Raw genomic sequence first — 22,265 nt, forward strand, 5'->3', positions numbered from 1 at the left:
ACTCCTCAGTGGGAGATGGACTTCGACCACACCAAGAATTGGATTTTGAAAGAGCTAGTATTCGTTGGCTTTAGGTCACTAGAACAACAATTTACACTCATAAGATCGGTGCTCCAGCGATCTCCCAACTTGTGTAAGATAGTTCTAAAAGGAGACGAGGAATGTAACTTATGCGCTGCTCATGGTGCGCCGCCTTCAAAATTTCCCAAGAAGGATGAACAAGAAATGGTCATGAGGCGAATTAGAGATGGCATATTCTCGCCCCAAATAATTTTTGATGAAAATTCTGAAAGGAGGCGAGGAATGTGACTCATGGTGCGCTGCCTGTGAAACTCCATGAGAAGGATAAGGAAGAAATGGTCATCAGCCCCAAATGAGACATGATGTATTCTTGCTTATATAATATACTAACGCTTATATCTTAGGCCAAATACTGTTTGGTGCATAAGATGTAGGAAACAGTTTGTATGAAAAAAACATACTCCCTCCGTCCCATAATATAAGAACGTTTTTAACACTACACTACTTCGGTTCTATGTTTTATTAGACCATCACTATTGCTAATATTTTTCGGCAAAAAGGGGCCGTTAGAGGAGTTAGAGATATGCCTGTTGTCACTGCAAAAAATATGTTCCTTGGGCATGATTGACAAAAAAGATTGAAAATATCATAACCATGCGTGCAGCAGAGTACAGAACAATAATAATGGCACAAATGCAACAAAAGAAAATTGTCGACGGAGAAAAAAAAAAGCGCCAACAGCAGGATTCGAACCTGCGCAGGCAAAGCCCAACAGATTTCGAGTCTGTCTCCTTAACCACTCGGACATATCGACTTTTGATGCCTATTTTGGAAACTAGTTTTATTTATTACATGACTTACATCCACACTGGGCAGAAACCAGTATGCCCAAATCCAGACAGATGGTGCAGTTCGGCAGCTAAACAATAGAGCAAATCAACAGGAAATTATTTTTCTGTACACACATTTAATTCCTGGCTACTACCAATTTTTTTTAGGGGTAAAAAAAAGGCAATAAGACTCTTACACTGAATCTGGTGTGGACATTCTTACACTGAATATTCGTGTACACATTCCTACACTGAATTTTGTGCACACATTCTTCCACTAGTCACTACCAGTTCCAGGGATTGAATTGTGAATTTGTGATACCCTCAAACAGTCAAACTAAAATGAAGGTGCTGCAACAGTCTAAATAAACTAAACGGGGCGCACGGGGAAGTCCTCTTCGTAGCAGAATCCGCATCTAACGAGGAAACTCCGATGAAGATACCATCTCTTGCTCTGAATCTTCTCTAGACATTCTTACACTGAATTTATGGACACACTCTTCTACTATCCGCTGCTTACTAGTTACAGGGACTGAACTTGGTATACCCTCAAGCTAAAATCAAGGTACTGCAACAATCTAGATGAACAAAACAGGGCGCAAGGGGAAGTCATCTTCACAACAAAATTTACCTTCTAGCGAGGAAATTCGGATGAAGATACCATCTCTCGCTCCATGGAGTAACACCTCGTGAAAGCCTGCGATGGCGGATTAGCAACAACAAAACGAACCTCAACGTTCTTCAGCATGGCCACAAAAGTAGATCTGGACTTCATTGCAGTTGACAACAATGGCTTGGTGTCGCCGTGCCTTTGCAACTCTTGTTTGTGTGTTCTCTGCTATACTGTTGAAGTGTTTTGTGAACATAATTAGTTTGTTAACAATTTGACTTTTCTAGATATTTGAATTCAATTTTTGTCTGAAAATTTCACGGTAACCATGGTAACCTCGGGGTTTTTTTTTCGGAAAAAACTTCTAACCTATTCATCATCAATCATAGCAGTACAACGAACACTAGACATAATAAAAAAATACATCTAGATCCATAGACCACATTATGATGACTACAATTTGACTTTTCTAGATATTTGAATTCAATTTTTGTTTGAAAATTTCACGGTAACCATGGCAACCTCGGTTTTTCTTAGAAAAACTTCTAATCTATTCATCATCAATCATTGCAGTACAACGAATACTAGAAATAATATTCAATCTATTCATCATCAATCGTGCCAGTACAACTAACACTAAAAATAATAAAAAGTACAAGCACTGAAGAAAATTGAAGGCGTGCCGATGGCCGTGTGATCTACCACATGATTCAAAATCTTTGCAAAAAATATGTTGCTGCAGTATTTTCTGCAACAGAGGTCTAGTTGCAAAAATTATTCGCAACAAAGGCCATGCTGCAGAATTTTTTAAAATTGTCTTTTCCTCTTAACCTGTTGCAACAAGAGTCTTGTTGCAGACGACAAAAATCAATTGCGGATCCCACTCCACGTCGTCCAGCAGCAACGTCTGACGCAGGCGTGTCGGGGAAGACCGAGGAATGAAGGCTGCCAAGGTAATGCGGTATCGATCTCGCCGGAGCGGCGTAGATCCGGCAAGAGGCGGCTTGGACGAAGTCATCGAGCGGCCGTGGAAAGGCGACCAACGACCGAGCGGTCGGGCCCGTCGACGGAGAAGAGGAATGAAGAGGAGAGAGGGGAGGGCCGATGAAGGAGAGCATGCTCATCCATGCCGGCGCCGACATGTCTAGTGGCGCGCATGTCTGGAGGTTGTGGGAATCCAGATCTTGCAACAAGCTAGTTGTTGCGGGGTGAAAATTGTAACAATGGTCCAGTTTGCAAAGCTAACCGTGAAAAAAAGATATACTTCCGAGCCATGTGATTAAAAAAATATTCGACAACCATAAAGACAATGGATGCGCGCAGAAAGATCGGCCGGGTGGTGAAAAAAAGGTACTTTCGAGCCATGTGATTAAAAAAATATCCGACAGCCATAAAGGTGATGGATGCCTGCAAAAAGATCGGCTGGGTGGTGAAAAAAGATACTTCCAAGCCATGTGATTAAGAAAATATCTAACAGCCATAAAGGCGATGGACGCCGAAAGATCGATGGGATGAAAAGAAGAGTTTCCTTTTTTTTATTTAGGTGTAAAAAAATAATGACCCATCGCACAGACCACACTCCACATCGATCCCCTCTCGAAACCATCGCCTCCGCCGCCCACCATGCCGCCGCCGCCGCCGGCGGCACCATCGCTGCCGGATGAGATCCTCGAGGAGATCTTCCTCCGGCTCCCGCCGGACGAGCCCGAACACCTCGTGCGCGCGTCCCTCGCAAGCAAGCTCTGGCTCGGCCTCCTCTGCGGCCCTCGCTTCCGCGGCCGCTACCACGACCACCATGGAGCTCCCCCCATGCTGGGCTTCCTCCATACCTGGCTGGAGAACTGGGAGGATCAAGGCCCCGTCCCACACCTCACCTCCACCACGAAATTCGGCGCGCGCATTCCGGACCACGAACGCGACTACTCTCCGCTGGACTGCCGCCATGGCCGCGTCCTTCTTGGGGATGATGTGAATCAGATACCCATGGCGCTCGTCGTCTGGGACCCCATGACGGGCCGCCGGAGGGAGCTGGAAGCGCCCGACCTGGTGGTCGACAGCCACGGGACTGCCGTGCTCTGCGCCGTGGGCGGCTGCGACCACCGCGCTTGTCACGAGGGTCCCTTCCAGGTGGTCTTTGTTTGCGTGGGCTCGAAAGGAGATGACGATGAGGATTGCGTTGCGTACGCTTGTGTGTCCTTGCCAGAGACCGGTGACTGGAGCAAGCCGTGCCCTCTATTTGATCAGTGGGGCGAGCCATGCCCTGCTCTTCTTCTTCCGGCCGAAACATTCTTCGAGCCAACGCCCCCTGTCCTCATCGAAGGAGCAGCACTTCACTTCATGCTTGAGGTTGTTGATGATGATAGTGTAGGAATTCTTAAGTATGACTTGAGCTCTCATAGCTTGTCACTGATTGATGCACCGATTGAGGGTTCTCACATTCCCACTGCCTCTATCCTCATGGCCATGGAGGATGGCAGTTTGGGGTTTGCGCATGTCAGTGGATCAACACTCTATCTGTGGTCAAGACTGATGGGTTCCGATGGAGTTGCTTCATGGAGTCAACGTACAATTATCAATCTCGGAAACCTTTTCCCCATCCAAAATCCCGAGGGAAGCCTTAGACTGGTTGGATCCGTGGAGGGCCGTGATGTCCTCTTTGTGTCCACGGAGCTGGGCATCTATGAGATTAATGTTGAGTCGCAGCGATGGAAGAAGCTATGGAAGAGAAAGAAATTACATGCTCTGATTCCATACATGAGTTTCTATACAATCCAAAAGGTATAGTTGTATCTAGATATCCTTTTTTGTGATTGGGAAATAACTGTAAGCAATACTCTATATAGGTTAGTGGAGCAAACAAAACAAAGAATCTCTAATCAGATATAAAGTTACAGTTCAACTGTTCCCAATCAAACTTTTGAGTCCTTGGTAATTACAACTAATCATGATTACTTAACTGGCAATTTATATAGTACCATGTTTACCCTTTTTGGAATCACACTGCCAAATCTATTTTTGCAGAAAGGCGGCCACTCTCATCAACAAGAAAGATGGCAAGCTTGGAGGCGACAAGGGTGTTGTGATGAATAAACTTGCAGAAAGGATAATCTTGTAATGAACCTCCCATTATTGCAGATGCAGTAGGAACCATGTGCTCTGTTGTTTTATTTGCTTGAAATGCATCTGCAGACAGCAGCTTTGTCTTACCATTTTGAGAACTCTACAGTTTGCTCTCCCAACACTCTAAATTTACCTTTCAAAGAGATATGTTTGAACTTTGGTGAGTTGAGATGATGGTTTATGCATGCTGTCTCACTGATATGCCTTAATTAATTTAGTGAAGTGTTAACTTCTTAGCAAAGCAGTGTTACTGACGAGCATAAGATGTAAACTGAATCTTGAGCTGTATGTTCAAGGAACTACATATATGGGGCTGTATTGCTACCTTGAGATCTTTTAAGTTTTTATTTTCCTTCAGCAGCTCCACAAAAACTGCATGAAGATCTTGAGTAGTTCGTTATTTGTTGCATAATTTGGGTCCATAGTGCACATAATAGTATATCTGGGCTTCGGTAAGATATCATGTCCATTATGGCATACATGCATCAACAATGGTTGGGGTATGCTGAAGGGGGGCATGGTGCTCGACATGGAATGGCTGAACCCAAGCTCGCTTGGACAGTTTAGAAAATCTGAGAACTGTGTTTTCAAGTTTCAAAATTTTCTAAAATGAACCACTCATGTACATAGGATAGTATAGCATTTACAGGCAAATTTTTGTGATAAAATGTGCTAATTTGTGTTTTCACAAAATGTATATTCCTGATTTTGTCAGTAAGTTTGGTAAAAAAAATTGTGCTTCCGTAAGGGTGATCCTATATGTATCTGAGTTTCGGATGATCAGCAGTGTGAAACCTTGTCCTGAGCTAGGATTTTCTGTCGATCAAGAGATGATGATGGCTTGTGCACGGCTTGATTATAGATCTTAATTAACCATATATGGGAGGGCACGTCAGGTAAGCATTTTTGTGAAAGGGGGCATCAATTGGAAATGCATCAATTTAGTCTTACCATTCTGAAGACTCAACAGTTTGCTCTACCTATGATTAGCTGATAATGATGGCATGTCTAGAGAGTGTTTTCTCTAACCCAATAGATGATGATGGATGTTGGCCCCACTGATATGCGTTGACTAATTTAGTCAGTGTTCTTTTTCTTACCAAAGCAATGAGTATAAGATGTAAAAATTGAATCTTGAGCTTTATGTTTAGGGAACTACAGATATGGGGCCCATATTGCTGCCCGACGATCTTTTAGCCCTATCTTGCTTCAGTAGCTCCACAAAACTGCATGAAGGTCTTGAGTAGTTCTATTTTGTTGCATATTTTTGGCCTACAGTGCACATAATAGTAGACTGCAATGCCTATGTAGTGAGATGAAGATGTTCATATGTTTGGTCAGAGTGCAATGCAACGGTGATCATTGCAACTCTTTTGATATTCACCGATTTTCCTTCTTAGATAAGATCTTTTACTCAAAATCATGACCACACATTTCTTTATGTTTTTTTACCTATAATATATAGAAGATATGGTTGTGTTTCAGATGTCTGATAGCTAGTTAATCTTGTTCATTCTTCATGGAAAAACGAATTGCCTTTTGAGTTGTTTTTTGTATGCATTCACCCGTCTCGTATTTGGATCTTATTAGTGCCCATTGCTAGGTAATTGTTTGCTGTGCTGGTATAACTGAGGCTTCAGTAAGATATAAATGTCCATTATGGCATAGAGCTGCTAATGCAATTCTCAAATTTTATATCACACACCTCGAAAATGGTTGAGTATGCTGTAGGGCAGAGTGCTCGGCATGGTTTGCTGAACCCAATCTGGTTTGGACAGTTTAGAAAAATCTGAGAACTGTGTTTTTTTTAACTTTCAACATTTTCTAAGAAGAGTCGCTCATGTACATAGGCTGTTGTTAGCATTAATGTGCAAATTTTTGTGATAAAAAGTGCTAATTTGTGTTTTTTCGCAAAATTTATATGCACGATTTCTTTCGGGAACTCTTCCTTTTGTGAGTAAGTTTGTACTTTTCTTGTGTCATCTGTAAGCGTGGTCCTATATGTATTTGCATGCAGTACCATTTTAAAACTGTAGGTTTTGCTCTCCCAGCTTTGGTCCAATCTCTAAAATCCTCCCCCCAGAGTAGTTTCAGATGATCAGCAGAGTATAAGGGATTGTCCTGAGCTAGGATTTTCTGCCGCTCAGCAGATGATGATGGCTTGATTTAAATCTTAATTAACTTTGTGAACTGAACCACTACTGTATGTCAGTTGCTGTTACTGCAGTAAATTAGCACTTCCTTTGAGAAAATTACTGTTACTGCAGTACTCTTATGGTCGCTTTTAGCTGTCAGTTTTTCTTATTGAAGATTAGTGATACTTGTTGGCAAGATTATGAATGCAAATTCATGTTCTTGTAGACTTGTAGTAACATAATCCTATTAAATCTGTTTGTATCAGTAGAGCTCTTTTTGTTACATAGTACTCCCTCCGTTCCAAATTACTCGTCACAGAAATGGATGTATCTAGAACTAAAATACATTTAGATACATCCATACCTGCGACAAGTAATTCGGAACGGAGGGAGTAGTATTTGAGGAAGAAATCGTTTACGGGCATCTTTTTGGAGTGGTGATAAGTTATTCATGTTTTTGGAGTGGCTCTGCGTACAACCACGAGAAAGGATTGGTCCTTGCTGGAAGAACATCTGTTCTCCTACACAGGCCAGATTCAGCAGCAGAATTGCTGGGACTGTCTTGGGGCTCATCTCCCTGTTACGGCTTGGACCACTGATCACTGAGTCTGATTGCTCTGCAGTTGTTAATGCTATCAATGCCCCTCAAGTCAACATACCAAACTTTGAAAGCTAAGCGTACGATTGGAGCATAGAGAGAGCAACCGAGTAGCCAATGTTGCGAGTAGCACATGAGCTGGTTACGCACTCCAGGATTCACGGAGGTCCTCCCAGCGAGTGTGCCCTCTCTCTCCCTCTCTCCCTCTCTCCCTCTCTCTCTCTCTCTCTCTCTCTCTGTGTGTGTGTGTGTGGCTGTTGTTGGGCTGTTGTTGGACACATTATACAACCCGACACGTTTCATGGGTTTGCACCCGTTTGCGCACGGTGATGGGAACGGGGACGGGTTTGCGATTTTTTCGTGGGGATGGGTTTAGGAAGGCAAAACCCGATGGGTTTCATCCCCGTTGCCATCTGGACTCTCATTTGATACCCCTATGTGAAAGTGATAGCAACCGGATGATTCCCAATTAATATAAGCTCTCTTTTAACCCTAACAGAAATCAAATTTATCAAGAAATAAAGAAGGGTAGAAGCTGCAAATGTGTAGTGAGGTAGAGTGAAAAAATGGTCGCCGGAGAGAAGAAAAAAGAATCGCGTCGACAGCAGGATTCGAACCTGCGCAGGCAAAGCCCAACAGATTTCGAGTCTGTCTCCTTAACCACTCGGACATATCGACTAACTGTTTAAAGATAAAACTAGTTTCATCTTTATCATTTCTTTTATCTACACTGGTTTGCCCAATCCCAACGCTCCAGTTGAGCGGCTAAATAATAGACCAAACTAATAAGAACTTTTTTCCCGGTACACAGATTCCTCGCTACCTGAATTTGAGGGGTAAAAACAATTTGAGACTCTTGCGCTGAATGTTGTGTCGACATTCTTACACGGGCAGTGCTACAAGTCCGCCGGCGGATAACTTGAAAATATCCACCCCCTCGATAGCTGTTGGACCCAGTCCATCCAACGGCTTACTCTCGTCCTTATTATTGCAACAAAGCAGGTGTTGCAAAAACCTTTGCAAGAGAGCTCATATTACAGAAACATCCAACATAAATTGTGTTGCGATTCTTTTTTGTCTTTACTTTTCTCAACATATATGATGTTGCCAGAAGACTTTTGCAACATGAATGATGTTGCAAAAATTAAAGGAAGAACGTCTTTGTAAAAGAAGGCTTGGGAGGAATACCAGAGACATCTGCACTCAATGGATCCAGATCCAGATCCTGCAACATATGAGTTGTTGCGATGGGGAGACCGCAACAAGGGATTAGTTGCAAAACCGTAAGAGACACGCATCACGCGAACGAGGCAGCGGACACCCGCCCACGATCCGCCCGCTGAAGCTTAGCATTTTCCTTCTTACACTGAATCTCCCGCGCACATTCCTACACTGAATTTGTGTGCACATCCTTCCACTCTGCAACACTACTCACTAGATTTTCTAGAATACGCATCAACATGTGTATCATATATTCATAGGAGACCCTCTTGCAAAGTAGATTCGGCTGTGTTGCTTTATATATAAAGCGGGACGGAAGTCTTTTTCGATATATTAATAAGATAAAGGCAAGGCGTCCATCCACAATTTTACAAAGCCCATCGGCCTCCACCATACAAATTGCTAAGGCAATTACTCCCGACTAACCCGCCTAACTAATTCCGCAAAGAGTTGCGACAGGTCTCCTCTAAACAAACCCACTATAAGCCAAGCCTATCCCTCCTCCAAAATCCTCTTGAGACCAAAGCTCTTCATTGCACGGTGCTTCCAAATTTCCCATAACACCAACAACAACATTGCGTTGAAAATCCTTCCCGATACTCGCTTGAGGCGCATGCGAGGTGCTCCAGGAAAGCAGAATGTCTGAGGTCCATGGCGTCCACCGTTCCTTCCCCCAAGCGTCCAGAGAACCTCAAACCAAACCTGCCGGGTGAACACGCATGCCACCAGGAGATGATCAATGATTTCCATATGTGCTAGTCGCACAACACTACTCACTAGTTATAAGGGTTAAATTTTTGCTGTCAAACTAAAGCCAATATGCTGCAACAATCTAGCACCTCGTGAGGGCCTGCCGCCTGCGACGCCGTATTATCAGCAACAAAGCGAAGTTCGACATTCTTGGTCATGGCCACAGAAGTGGATATGGACTTCATTCGAGTTAACAACGGCTTGGTCCCGTCATGCCTTTGTAAATCTTGTTTGTGTGTTCTAGGAGGTCCCCTTATAGCTCGCAGCAGCTATAGCCTTAGCTCCACCTCTTTCATCTTAGGTCTCGTTGATCTCGCTGTGGCTGGCCTCCTCCACAATTTGAGCATCCATTATATCCATGGCAGTTCCATCTCTGAGCCGTCCAAGAAAATCTATATCTATATCTGTATCTATATCTATACCTCTATATCCAGCGGCGATGCCAGCCAAAATAATCTGCGAGGTCAACCGTATTTTTTGTGAATTTTTTCTTCATGATGAACAGTAATGAACAGTGATTATAGGCTGTTTTTTAGAAAAGCTATGGGGTCGGCTGACCCCACAGCTTACACATAGCTTCGCCACTGTCTATATCTATATCTAATAATAAAGAACGGAAGCTTTCATAATTCTCCATAAATCATCCTTTTATATCCATTGATTTTGTGTTAACCATAAAGATAGACGGTTGAGATTCAAAAGGTCGCTCTATAGAAAAAAAAAATCCATAAGTTTTCTAATAAGATCGTCCAGCCCACCCACGAATACGTACTATCATCAAAGCTCGCTAACGCGTATCTATTTTTTTCTTGGTAATAATGCCTTTCACCAATTCTTCTTTCCTTCTGAATTCATACATAACAAGCACATGTAGGTCGCCATCCTGTGTCGTATACAACTAGGAAACCATCTTGCTACCGGATAAGATACATACTCGACACACTATAAAGCTAACCTAACGCCGCCAACAAGGTTTAAAGAGATGCTGGACATGAGTCAGAAGGTAGGTTTAGAGCAGGAGGCAGGTCGTGTTCACGGTGAGGTCGGACGCTCGGAGCAGACCATGTGTGACCAACTGACCACGGCCGCAGCAAGGGCTATCGTATGCTTCGTCAACCAGCGGGAGCTGGAAGCGCCAGTCCACCAGGACGAGAACAGCTTCATGGAGGTTGAAAGAACATGCGGTGCCCTCATGTTTGGTTTTGTTAATTGATGACAATCTCTATGGATTAATGGTTGCCTTGAGTTATATTTGAAGGTTTTGTCCATAGGCTTTTCTTGAAGTACATGTGTTGGTTTTCAGAAGAGTTTGTGTCGACCAAGGTGCTATTCAAGGAATTATCCAAAGATTGGTCATGTGAGTGTTGAGCTTATTGCAAGCATGTCTTGAAGAAGAAGATTGTGTGATCATTCATGTCTACCTTCAAGACATCATTCAAATGAAGAGAATTAGAAAGATTCAAGGTTGATCAAGATTAAGTTAAGAATGAATCAAGTTGATCAACACACAAAGAATACAAGATGTACTGAGGGATCAAGTGATCCCATGGTATGGTAAGCATTGTCCATTATGTTTTGTTTGCTAACCCATGATTTTCGTGAGAGTTCTTTGTGGGGTTAGATTGTGATGTGCAAGTTCAAGTGGAGCATCATGAATAAATCAAATGCTTGAAGCTTGCCGTTCATTATGGTAACAATAGATTTATGAAGATGTGCCGAAGAGTGGCTCGCCCATAGTGGAGTATGGGAAGCAATCAACTAGTCTTCATCGAGCCAACACAATCAAGAAAGATGGTCCAACTTGAGGAAGTCAAAATCGTCATCATCTAGCTCAAGTGGACTATGTGCAAGACAAAGATTTTCCCTTGATAGGTTTTCTATTTTACGGTCTCTAATACGTCTTCAACGTATCTATAATTTTTGATTGCTCCATGCTATTATATTATATATTTTGGATGTTAATGAGATTTATTTTATACTTTTATATCATTTTTGGGACTAACCTACTCACCGGAGGCCCAGCCCAAATTGCTGTTTTTTTTTCCTATTTTAAGGTTTCGAAGAAAAGGAATATCAAACGGAATAAAACCTTTGGGAACGTGATTTTCTCAACGAACGTGATCCAGCAGATTTGGAGTGGCCGTCAAGAAACAAGGGAGGAAGGCACGAGGCAGGGGGCGCGCCCTCCACCCTCGTGGGCCCTCTGTTGCTCCACCGACGTACTTCTTCCTCATATATATATATATATATATATATATATATATATATATCCACGTACCCTCCAAACATCCAGGAGCACCACGAAAACCTAATTCCACCGCCGCAACCTTCTGTACCCGAGAGATCCCATCTTGGGGCCTTTTCTGGAGCTCCACTGGAGGGGGCATTGATCACGGGGGGCCTCTACATCAACTCCATGGCCTCTACGGTGATGTGTGAGTAGTTTACTTTAGACCTACGGGTCCATAGTTATTAGCTAGATGGCTTCTTCTCTCTCTTTGGATCTCAATACAAAGTTATCCTCGATCTTCTTGGAGATCTATTCGATGTAATCTTCTTTTGCGGCGTGTTTGTCGAGATCCGATGAATTTTGGGTTTATGATCCAGATTATCTATGCACAATATTTGATTCTTCTCTGAATTCTTTTATGTATGATTGGTTTATCTTTGCAAGTCTTTTCGAATTATTAGTTTGGTTTGGCCTACTAGATTGATCTTTCTTGTAATGGGAGAAGTGCTTAGCTTTGGGTTCAATCTTGTAGTGTTCGATCCCAGTGACAGAAAGGGAACCGATACGTATTGTATTGTTGCCATCGAGGATAAAAAAATGGGGTTTATATCATATTGCATGAGTTTATCCATCTACATCATGTCATATTACTTAAAGCATTACTCTGTTCTCTTGAACTTTATACTCTAGATGCATGCTGGATAGCGGTCAATGTGTGGAGTAATAGTAGTAGATGCACAATCATTTCGGTCTACTTATCTCGAACGTGATGCCTATATACATGATCATACCTAGATATTCTCATAACTATGCTCAATTCTATCAATTGTTCGACAGTAATTCGTTTACCCGCCGTAATACTTATGCTCTTGAGAGAAGCCACTAGTGAAACCTATGGCCCTCGGGTCTATCTTCCGTCACATTAATCTTCCAATACTTAGTTATTTCTATTACTGTTTATTTTACTTTGCATCTTTTATTTCTCTTATCATAAAAATACCAAAAATATTATCTTATCATATCTATCAGATCTCACTCTCGTAAGTGACCGTGAAGGGATTGACAACCCCTTTATGACGTTGGTTGCGAGGTTCTTATTTGTTTGTGTAGGCGCGTGGGACTTGAGCGTGATCTCCTACTGGATTGATACCTTGGTTCTCAAAAACTGAGGGAAATACTTACGCTACTTTACTGCATCACCCTTTCCTCTTCAAGGGAAAACCAACGCAGTGCTCAAGAGGTAGCAAGAAGGATTTCTGGCGCCGTAGCCGGGGAGATTCAAGCACAAGTCAAGACATACCAAGTACCCATCACAAACTCTTATCCCTCGCATTACATTATTTTCCATTTGCCTCTCGTTTTCCTCTCCCCCACTTCACCCTTGCCGTTTTATTCGCCCTCTTTTCTTCTCTCCCTCTCTTTCCGTTCCTCTTCTCTTTTTCTATTTGCCTTTTTGCCTGTTTCTTGTTTGCTTGTGTGTTGGATCGCTTGCTTTGTCGTTATGGCTAGTCCTTTATTTACTCCTTTGTCTCCCGAGAATGAAGTTCTTAATTTTAAACAAAGGGAGGGAGAAAATCTAAAAGATGCTTGGTACAGAATTTTCAATGCGCAAAATAGATCTACTAGGAAGCAATCTACTTCCATTCTTCTTCGCAATTTTTATTTAGGCATCACTCCTTGGAATAGATATATTCTTGATGTTGGGGAACGTAGTAATTTCAAAATTTTCCTACGCACACGCAAGATCATGGTGATGCATAGCAACGAGAGGGGAGAGTGTGATCTACGTACCCTTGTAGACCGACAACGGAAGCGTTAGCACAATGCGGTTGATGTAGTCATACGTCTTCACGGCCCGACCGATCAAGCACCGAAACTACCGCACCTCCGAGTTTTAGCACACATTCATCTCGATGACGATCCCCGGACTCCGATCCAGCAAAGTGTCGGGGTAGAGTTCCGTCAGCACGACGGCGTGGTGATGATCTTGATGTACTACCGTCGCAGGGCTTCGCCTAAGCACCGCTACAATATTATCGAGGATTATGGAGGAAGGGGGCACCGCACACGGATAAAAATATGATCACGTGGATCAACTTCTGTGTCTAGGGGTGCCCCCTGCCCCCGTATATAAAGGAGCAAGGGGAGGAGGCCGGCCGGCCCCTATTGGCGCGCCAGGAGGAGTCCTCCTCCTAGTAGGAGTAGGAATCCTACTAGGAGGGGGAAGGAAGTGGGGAGGGAGAAGGAAAGGGGGGCGCCGCCCCCCCTCTCCTAGTCCAATTCGGACCAGGGGGGAGGAGGCGCCCGGCCCACCCTGGCTGCCCCTCTCTCTCTCCACTAAGGCCCATATGACCCATTACTTCTCCCGGTAGGGTTCCGGTAACCCTCCGGCTCTCCGGTTTTCTCCGAAATCACCCGGAACACTTCCGGTGTCCAAATATAACCGTCTAATATATCAATCTTTATGTCTCGACCATTTCGAGACTCCTCGTTATGTCCGTGATCACATCTGGGACTCCGAACTCTTTCGGTACATCAAAACTCATAAATTCATAATATAACTGTCATCGAAACCTTAAGCGTGCGGACCCTACGGGTTCGAGAACAATGTAGACATGACTGAGACACGTCTCCGGTCAATAACCAATAGAGGAAACTGGATGCTCATATTGGCTCCTACATATTCTACGAAGATCTTTATCAGTCAGACCGCATAACAACATACGTTGTTCCCTTTGTCATCGGTATGTTACTTGCCCGAGATTCGATCGTCGGTATCTCAATACCTAGTTCAATCTCGTTACCGGCAAGTCTCTTTACTCGTTCCATAATACATCATCTCGCAACTAACTCATTAGTTGCAATGCTTGCAAGGCTTATGTGATGTGCATTACCGAGAGGGCCCAGAGATACCTCTCCGACAATTGGAGTGAAAAATCCTAATCTCGAAATACGCCAACCCAACATGTACCTCTGGAGACACCTGTAGAGCTCCTTTATAATCACCCAGTTACGTTGTGACATTTGGTAGCACACAAAGTGTTCCTCCGGCAAACGGGAGTTGCATAATCTCATAGTCATAGGAACATGTATAAGTCATGAAGAAAGCAATAACAACATACTAAACGATCGGGTGCTAAGCTAATGGAATGGGTCATGTCAATCACATCATTCTCCTAATAATGTGATCCCGTTAATCAAATGACAACACATGTCTATGGTTAGGAAACATAACCATCTTTGATTAATGAGCTAGTCAAGTAGAGACATACTAGTGACGTTTGGTTTGTCTATGTATTCACACAAGTATTATGTTTCCGGATAATACAATTCTAGCATGAATAATAAACATTTATCATGATATAAGGAAATAAAATAATAACATTATTATTGCCTCTAGGGCATATTTCCTTCAGTCTCCCACTTGCACTAGAGTCAATAATCTAGATTACACAGTAATGATTCTAACACCCATGGAGCTTTGGTGCTGATCATGTTTTGCTCGTGGAAGAGGCTTAGTCAACGGGTCTGCTACATTCAGATCCGTATGTATCTTGCAAATCTCTATGTCTCCCACCTGGACTAGATCCCGGATGGAATTGAAGCGTCTCTTGATGTGCTTGGTTCTCTTGTGAAATCTGGATTCCTTTGCCAAGGCAATTGCACCAGTATTGTCACAAAAGATTTTCATTGGACCCGATGCACTAGGTATGACTCCTAGAGCGGATATGAACTCCTTCATCCAGACTCCTTCGTTTGCTGCTTCCGAAGCAGCTATGTACTCTGCTTCACATGTAGATCCCGCCACAACACTTTGTTTAGAACCGCACCAACTGACAGCTCAACCGTTTAATGTAAACACGTATCCGGTTTGCGATTTAGAATCGTCCGGATCAGTGTCAAAGCTTGCATCAATGTAACCATTTACGATGAGCTCTTTGTCACCTCCATATATGAGAAACATATCCTTAGTCCTTTTCAGGTATTTCAGGATGTTCTTGACCGCTGTCCAGTGATCCACTCCTGGATTACTTTGGTACCTGCCTGCTAGACTTATAGCAAGACACACATCAGGTCCGGTACACAGCCTTGCATACATGATAGAGCCTATGGCTGAAGCATAGGGAACATCTTTCATTTTCTCTCTATCTTCTGCATTGGTCGGGCATTGAGTCTTACTCAATTTCACACCTTGTAACACAGGCAAGAATCCTTTGTTTGCTTGATCCATTTTGAACTTTTTCAAAACTTTGTCAAGGTATGTGCTTTGTGAAAGTCCAATTAAGCGTCTTCATCTGTCTCTATAGATCTTAATGCCCAATATGTAAGCAGCTTCACCGAGGTCTTTCATTGAAAAACTCTTATTCAAGTATCCCTTTATGCTATCCAGAAATTCTATATCATTTCCGATTAGTAATATGTCATCTACATATAATATCAGAAATGTTACAGAGCTCCCACTCACTTTCTTGTAAATACAGGCTTCTCCAAAAGTCTGTACAAAACCAAATGCTTTGATCACACTATCAAAGCGTTTATTCCAACTCCGAGAGGCTTGCACCAGTCCATAAATGGATCGCTGGAGCTTGCACACTTTGTTAGCTCCCTTTGGATCGACAAAACCTTCTGGTTGCACCATATACAACTCTTCTTGCAGAAATCCATTCAGGAATGCAGTTTTGACATCCATCTGCCAAATTTCATAATCATAAAATGCGGCAATTGCTAACATGATTCGGACAGACTTAAGCATCGCTACGGGTGAGAAGGTCTCATCGTAGTCAATCCCTTGAACTTGTCGAAAACCTTTTGCGACAAGTCGAGCTTTGTAGACAGTAACATTACCGTCAGCGTCAGTCTTCTTCTTAAAGATCCATTTATTCTCAATTGCTTGCCGATCATTGGGCAAGTCAATCAAAGTCCATACTTTGTTCTCATACATGGATCCCATCTCAGATTTCATGGCTTCAAGCCATTTTGCGGAATCTGGGCTCACCATCGCTTCTCCATAGTTCGTAGGTTCATCATGATCTAGTAGCATGACTTCCAGAACAGGATTACCGTACCACTCTGGTGCGGATCTTACTCTGGTTGATCTACGAGGTTCAGTAGTATCTTGTTCTGAAGCTTCATGATCATCATCATTAGCTTCCTCACTAATTGGTGTAGGTGTCACAGAAATTGGTTTCTGTGATGTACTACTTTCCAATAATGGAGCAGGTACAGTTACCTCATCAAGTTCTACTTTTCTCCCACTCACTTCTTTTGAGAGAAACTCCTTCTCTAGAAAGTTTCCGAATTTAGCAACAAAAGTTTTGCCTTTGGATCTGTGATAGAAGGTGTATCCAATAGTTTCCTTTGGATATCCTATGAATACACATTTCTCTGATTTGGATTCGAGCTTATCAGGTTGAAGCTTTTTCACATAAGCATCGCAACCCCAAACTATCCGAAACGACAACTTTGGTTTCTTGCCAAACCATAGTTCATAAGGCATCGTCTCAACGGATTTTGATGATGCCCTATTTAACGTGAATGCGGCCGTCTCTAGAGCATAAACCCAAAACGATAGCGGTAAATCAGTAAGAGACATCATAGATCGCACCATATCTAGTAAAGTACGATTACGATGTTCGGACACACCATTACACTGTGGTGTTCCGGGTGGCGTGAGTTGCGAAACTATTCCGCATTGTTTCAAATGTACACCAAACACGTAACTCAAATATTCTCCTCCACGATCAGATCGCAGGAATTTTATTTTCTTGTTACGATGATTTTCAACTTCACTCTGAAATTCTTTGAACTTTTCAAATGTTTCAGACTTATGTTTCATTAAGTAGATATACCCATATCTGCTTAAGTCATCTGTGAAGGTGAGAAAATAACGATATCCGCCACGAGCCTCAACATTCATCGGACCACATACATCTGTATGTATGATTTCCAACAAATCTGTTGCTCTCTCCATAGTACCGGAGAACGGTGTTTTTGTCATCTTACCCATAAGGTATGGTTCGCAAGTACCAAATGATTCATAATCAAGTGGTTCCAAAAGCCCATCAGTATGGAGTTTCTTCATGCGCTTTACACCGATATGACCCAAATGGCAGTGCCACAAATAGGTTGCACTATCATTATCAACTCTGCATCTTTTGGTTTCAATATTATGAATATGTGTGTCACTACTATCGAGATTTAATAAGAATAGACCACTCTTTAAGGGTGCATGACCATAAAAGATATTACTCATATAAATAGAACAACCATTATTCTCTGATTTAAATGAATAACCGTCTCGCATCAAACAAGATCCAGATATAATGTTCATGCTTAACGCTGGCACCAAATAACAATTATTTAGGTCTAATACTAATCCCGAAGGTAGATGTAGAGGTAGCGTGCTGACTGTGATCACATCAACTTTGGAACCATTTCCCACGCGCATCGTCACCTCGTCCTTAGCCAATCTTCGCTTAATCTGCAGTCCGTGTTTTGAGTTGCAAATGTTAGCAACAGAACCAGTATCAAATACCCAGGTGCTACTACGAGCATTAGTAAGGTACACATCAATAACATGTATATCACATATACCTTTGTTCACCTTGCCATCCTTCTTATCCGCCAAATACTTGGGGCAGTTCCGCTTCCAGTGACCAGTCTGCTTGCAGTAGAAGCACTCAGTTTCAGGCTTAGGTCCAGGTTTGGGTTTCTTTTCTTGAGTAGCAACTTGCTTGCTGTTCTTTTTGAAGTTTCCCTTCTTCTTCCCTTTGCCCTTTTTCTTGAAACTAGTGGTCTTATTGACCATCAACACTTGATGCTCCTTCTTGATTTCTACCTCCGCAGCTTTCAGCATTGCGAAGAGCTCGGGAATAGTCTTATTCATCCCTTGCATATTATAGTTCATCACGAAACTCTTGTAGCTTGGTGGCAGTGATTGGAGAATTCTGTCAATGATGCAATCATCTGGAAGATTAACTCCCAATTGAATCAAGTGATTATTATACCCGGACATTTTGAGTATATGCTCACTGACAAAACTGTTCTCCTCCATCTTGCAGCTATAAAACTTATTGGAGACTTCATATCTCTCAATCCAGGCATTTGCTTGAAATATTAACTTCAACTCCTGGAACATCTCATATGCTCCATGACGTTCAAAACATCGTTGAAGTCCCGATTCTAAGCCGTAAAGCATGGCACACTGAACTATCGAGTAGTCATCAGCTTTGCTCTGCCAGATGTTCATAACATCTGGTGTTGCTCCAGCAGCAGGCCTGGCACCCAGCTGTGCTTCCAGGACGTAATTCTTCTATGCAGCAATGAGGATAATCCTCAAGTTACGGACCCAGTCCGTGTAATTGCTACCATCATCTTTCAACTTTGCTTTCTCAAGGAACGCATTAAAATTCAACGGAACAACAACACGGGCCATCTATCTACAATCAAACATAAACAAGCAAGATACTATCAGGTACTAAGTTCATGATAAATTTAGGTTCAATTAATCATATTACTAAAGAACTCCCACTTAGATAGACATCCCTCTAATCCTCTAAGTGATTACGTGATCCAAATCAACTAAACCATGTCTGATCATCACATGAGATAGAGTAGTTTCATTGGTGAACATCGCTATGTTGATCATATCTACTATATGATTCACGCTCGACCTTTCGGTCTCCGTGTTCCGTGTCATATCTACTATAACCTGAGTATTCTGCGTGTGCAACTGTTTTGCACCCGTTGTATTTGAACTTAGAGCCTATCACACCCGATCATCACGTGGTGTCTCAGCACGAAGAACTTTCGCAACGGTGCATACTCAGGGAGAAAACTTCTTGATAATCAGTGAGAGATCATCTTAAAATGCTATCGTCAATCAAAGCAAGATAAGATGCATAAAAGATAAACATCACATGCAATCAATATAAGTGACATGATATGGCCATCATCATCTTGTGCTTGTGATCTCCATCTCTGAAGCACCGTCGTGATCACCATCGTCACCGGCGCGACACCTTGATCACCATTGTAGCATCGTTGTCGTCTCGCCAATCTTATGCTTCCACGACTATCGCTACCGCTTAGTGATAAAGTAAAGCATTATAGCGCAATTGCATTGCATACAATAAAGCGACAACCATATGGCTCCTGCCAGTTGCCGATAACTTGGTTACAAAACATGATCATCTCATACAATAAAATTTAGCATCATGTCTTGACCATATCACATCACAACATGCCCTGCAAAAACAAGTTAGACATCCTCTACTTTGTTGTTGCAAGTTTTACGTGGCTGCTACGGGCTTAAGCAAGAACAAATCTTACCTAAGCATCAAAACCACAACGATAGTTTGTCAAGTTGGTGCTGTTTTAACCTTCGCAAGGACCAGGCGTAGCCACACTCGGTTCAACTAAAGTTGGAGAAACTGTCACCCGCTAGCCACCTTTGTGCAAAGCACGTCGGGAGAATCGGTCTCGCGTAAGCGTACGCGTAATGTCGGTCTGGGCCGCTTTGTCCAACAATACCGCCGAACCAAAGTATGACATGCTGGTAAGCAGTATGACTTATATCGCCCACAACTCACTTGTGTTCTACTCGTGCATATAACATCAACACATAAAACCTAGGCTCGGATGCCACTGTTGGGGAACGTAGTAATTTCAAAATTTTCCTACGCACATGCAAGATCATGGTGATGCATAGCAACGAGAGGGGAGAGTGTGATCTACGTACCCTTGTAGACCGACAGCGGAAGCGTTAGCACAATGCGGTTGATGTAGTCGTACGTCTTCACGGCCCGACCGATCAAGCACCGAAACTACGGCACCTCCGAGTTTTAGCACACGTTCAGCTCGATGATGATCCCCGGACTCCGATCCAGCAAAGTGTCGGGGTAGAGTTCCGTCAGCATGACGGCGTGGTGACGATCTTGATGTACTACCGTCGCAGGGCTTCGCCTAAGCACCGCTACAATATTATCGAGGATTATGGAGGAAGGGGGCACCGCACACGGCTAAAAATATGATCACGTGGATCAACTTCTGTGTCTAGGGGTGCCCCCTGCCCCCGTATATAAAGGAGCAAGGGGAGGAGGCCGGCCGGCCCCTATTGGCGCGCCAGGAGGAGTCCTCCTCCTAGTAGGAGTAGGACTCCTACTAGGAGGGGGAAGGAAGTGGGGAGGGAGAAGGAAAGGGAGGCGCCGCCCCCCTCTCCTAGTCCAATTCGGACCAGGGGGAGGAGGCGCGCGGCCCACCCTGGCTGCCCCTCTCTCTCTCCACTAAGGCCCATATGGCCCATTACTTCTCCCGGTAGGGTTCCGGTAACCCTCCGGCTCTCCGGTTTTCTCCGAAATCACCCGGAACACTTCCGGTGTCCGAATATAGCCGTCTAATATATCAATCTTTATGTCTCGACCATTACGAGACTCCTCATTATGTCCGTGATCACATCCGGGACTCCGAACTCTTTCGGTACATCAAAACTCATAAACTCATAATATAACTGTCATCGAAACCTTAAGCGTGCGGACTCTACGGGTTCGAGAACAATGTAGACATGACCGAGACACGTCTCCAGTCAATAACCAATAGCGGAACCTGGATGCTCATATTGGCTCCTACATATTCTACGAAGATCTTTATCGGTCAGACCGCATAACAACATACGTTGTTCCCTTTGTCATCGGTATGTTACTTGCCCGAGATTCGATCGTCGGTATCTCAATACCTAGTTCAATCTCGTTACCGGGAAGTCTCTTTACTCGTTCCATAATACATCATCTCGTAGCTAACTCATTAGTTGCAATGCTTGCAAGGCTTATGTGATGTGCATTACCAAGAGGGCCCAGAGATACCTCTCCGACAATCGGAGTGAAAAATCCTAATCTCGAAATATGTCAACCCAACATGTACCTTTGGAGACACCTGTAGAGCTCCTTTATAATCACCCAGTTACGTTGTGACATTTGGTAGCACACAAAGTGTTCCTCCGGCAAACGGGAGTTGCATAATCTCATAGTCATAGGAACATGTATAAGTCATGAAGAAAGCAATAGCAACATACTAAACGATCGGGTGCTAAGCTAATGGAATGGGTCATGTCAATCACATCATTCTCCTAATAATGTGATCCCGTTAATCAAATGACAACACATGTCTATGGTTAGGAAACATAACCATCTTTGATTAATGAGCTAGTCAAGTAGAGGCATACTAGTGACGTTTGGTTTGTCTATGTATTCACACAAGTATTATGTTTCCGGATAATACAATTCTAGCATGAATAATAAACATTTATCATGATATAAGGAAATAAAATAATAACATTATTATTGCCTCTAGGGCATATTTCCTTCACTTGATACCATTACCGGAGGGAATTTCTTGGGTAGCCATACTTTTGATTCTTATAATGCTATGATAGACCTGTTTGGCCCACCACCTCTTTTGGTTAATGGAACTATTTTAACTTTAGAACATGTGATGCAATAGCTTGAAATTATTGAAAATAAAGTTGCCACCGTAGAGTTAATTGAAAATTTGGATAGAAAGATCCATAACCAAATTACCCAATACGGATCTAAGGTAGGAGTTGCTCTTAAAAGTTTTAAAGAAAAGGGACCTATGGTTAATGAAAAGATAGATCAATATTCCACTAGAATTGATAAAATTGACGATATTAGTACCAACCTTGGGTCTGCCTTTTCTTCCGTGAAAAACACTCGTCCTAATGCTAAGATTGCTA

At 42.9% G+C, this 22,265-nt stretch overlaps 1 protein-coding gene and 2 non-coding genes across 3 annotated transcripts; 1 reads left to right on the top strand and 2 right to left on the bottom strand.

The window, feature by feature from the left end:
- Nucleotides 1-753: 753 nt before the first annotated feature.
- On the bottom strand, nt 754-835 carry TRNAS-CGA (transfer RNA serine (anticodon CGA)). The gene has a single exon. It is a non-coding gene; the product is annotated as a tRNA-Ser (tRNA).
- Nucleotides 836-2,964: 2,129 nt separating this feature from the next.
- On the top strand, nt 2,965-4,739 carry LOC123082719 (uncharacterized). The gene is made up of 2 exons (XM_044504986.1): nt 2,965-4,239; nt 4,483-4,739. The coding sequence occupies exons 1-2, from the start codon at nt 3,085-3,087 to the stop codon at nt 4,549-4,551; spliced, it is 1,224 nt and encodes a 407-aa protein (XP_044360921.1). The 5' UTR covers nt 2,965-3,084; the 3' UTR covers nt 4,552-4,739.
- A 3,171-nt stretch (nt 4,740-7,910) lies between these two features.
- Nucleotides 7,911-7,992, bottom strand: TRNAS-CGA (transfer RNA serine (anticodon CGA)). The gene has a single exon. It is a non-coding gene; the product is annotated as a tRNA-Ser (tRNA).
- Nucleotides 7,993-22,265: the final 14,273 nt, after the last annotated feature.

This window comes from Triticum aestivum, chromosome 4A (genome assembly GCF_018294505.1).
Source record: "Triticum aestivum cultivar Chinese Spring chromosome 4A, IWGSC CS RefSeq v2.1, whole genome shotgun sequence".
Taxonomy (NCBI): Eukaryota; Viridiplantae; Streptophyta; class Magnoliopsida; order Poales; family Poaceae; genus Triticum; species Triticum aestivum.

Excerpts from the sequence above, each read along its gene's own strand:
- LOC123082719 (XM_044504986.1), top strand. The coding sequence starts at position 3,085 with ATGCCGCCGCCGCCGCCGGCGGCACCATCGCTGCCGGATGAGATCCTC. Across the intron at positions 4,240-4,482 it reads GTTTCTATACAATCCAAAAG|AAAGGCGGCCACTCTCATCA; the intron begins GTATAGTTGTAT and ends CTATTTTTGCAG.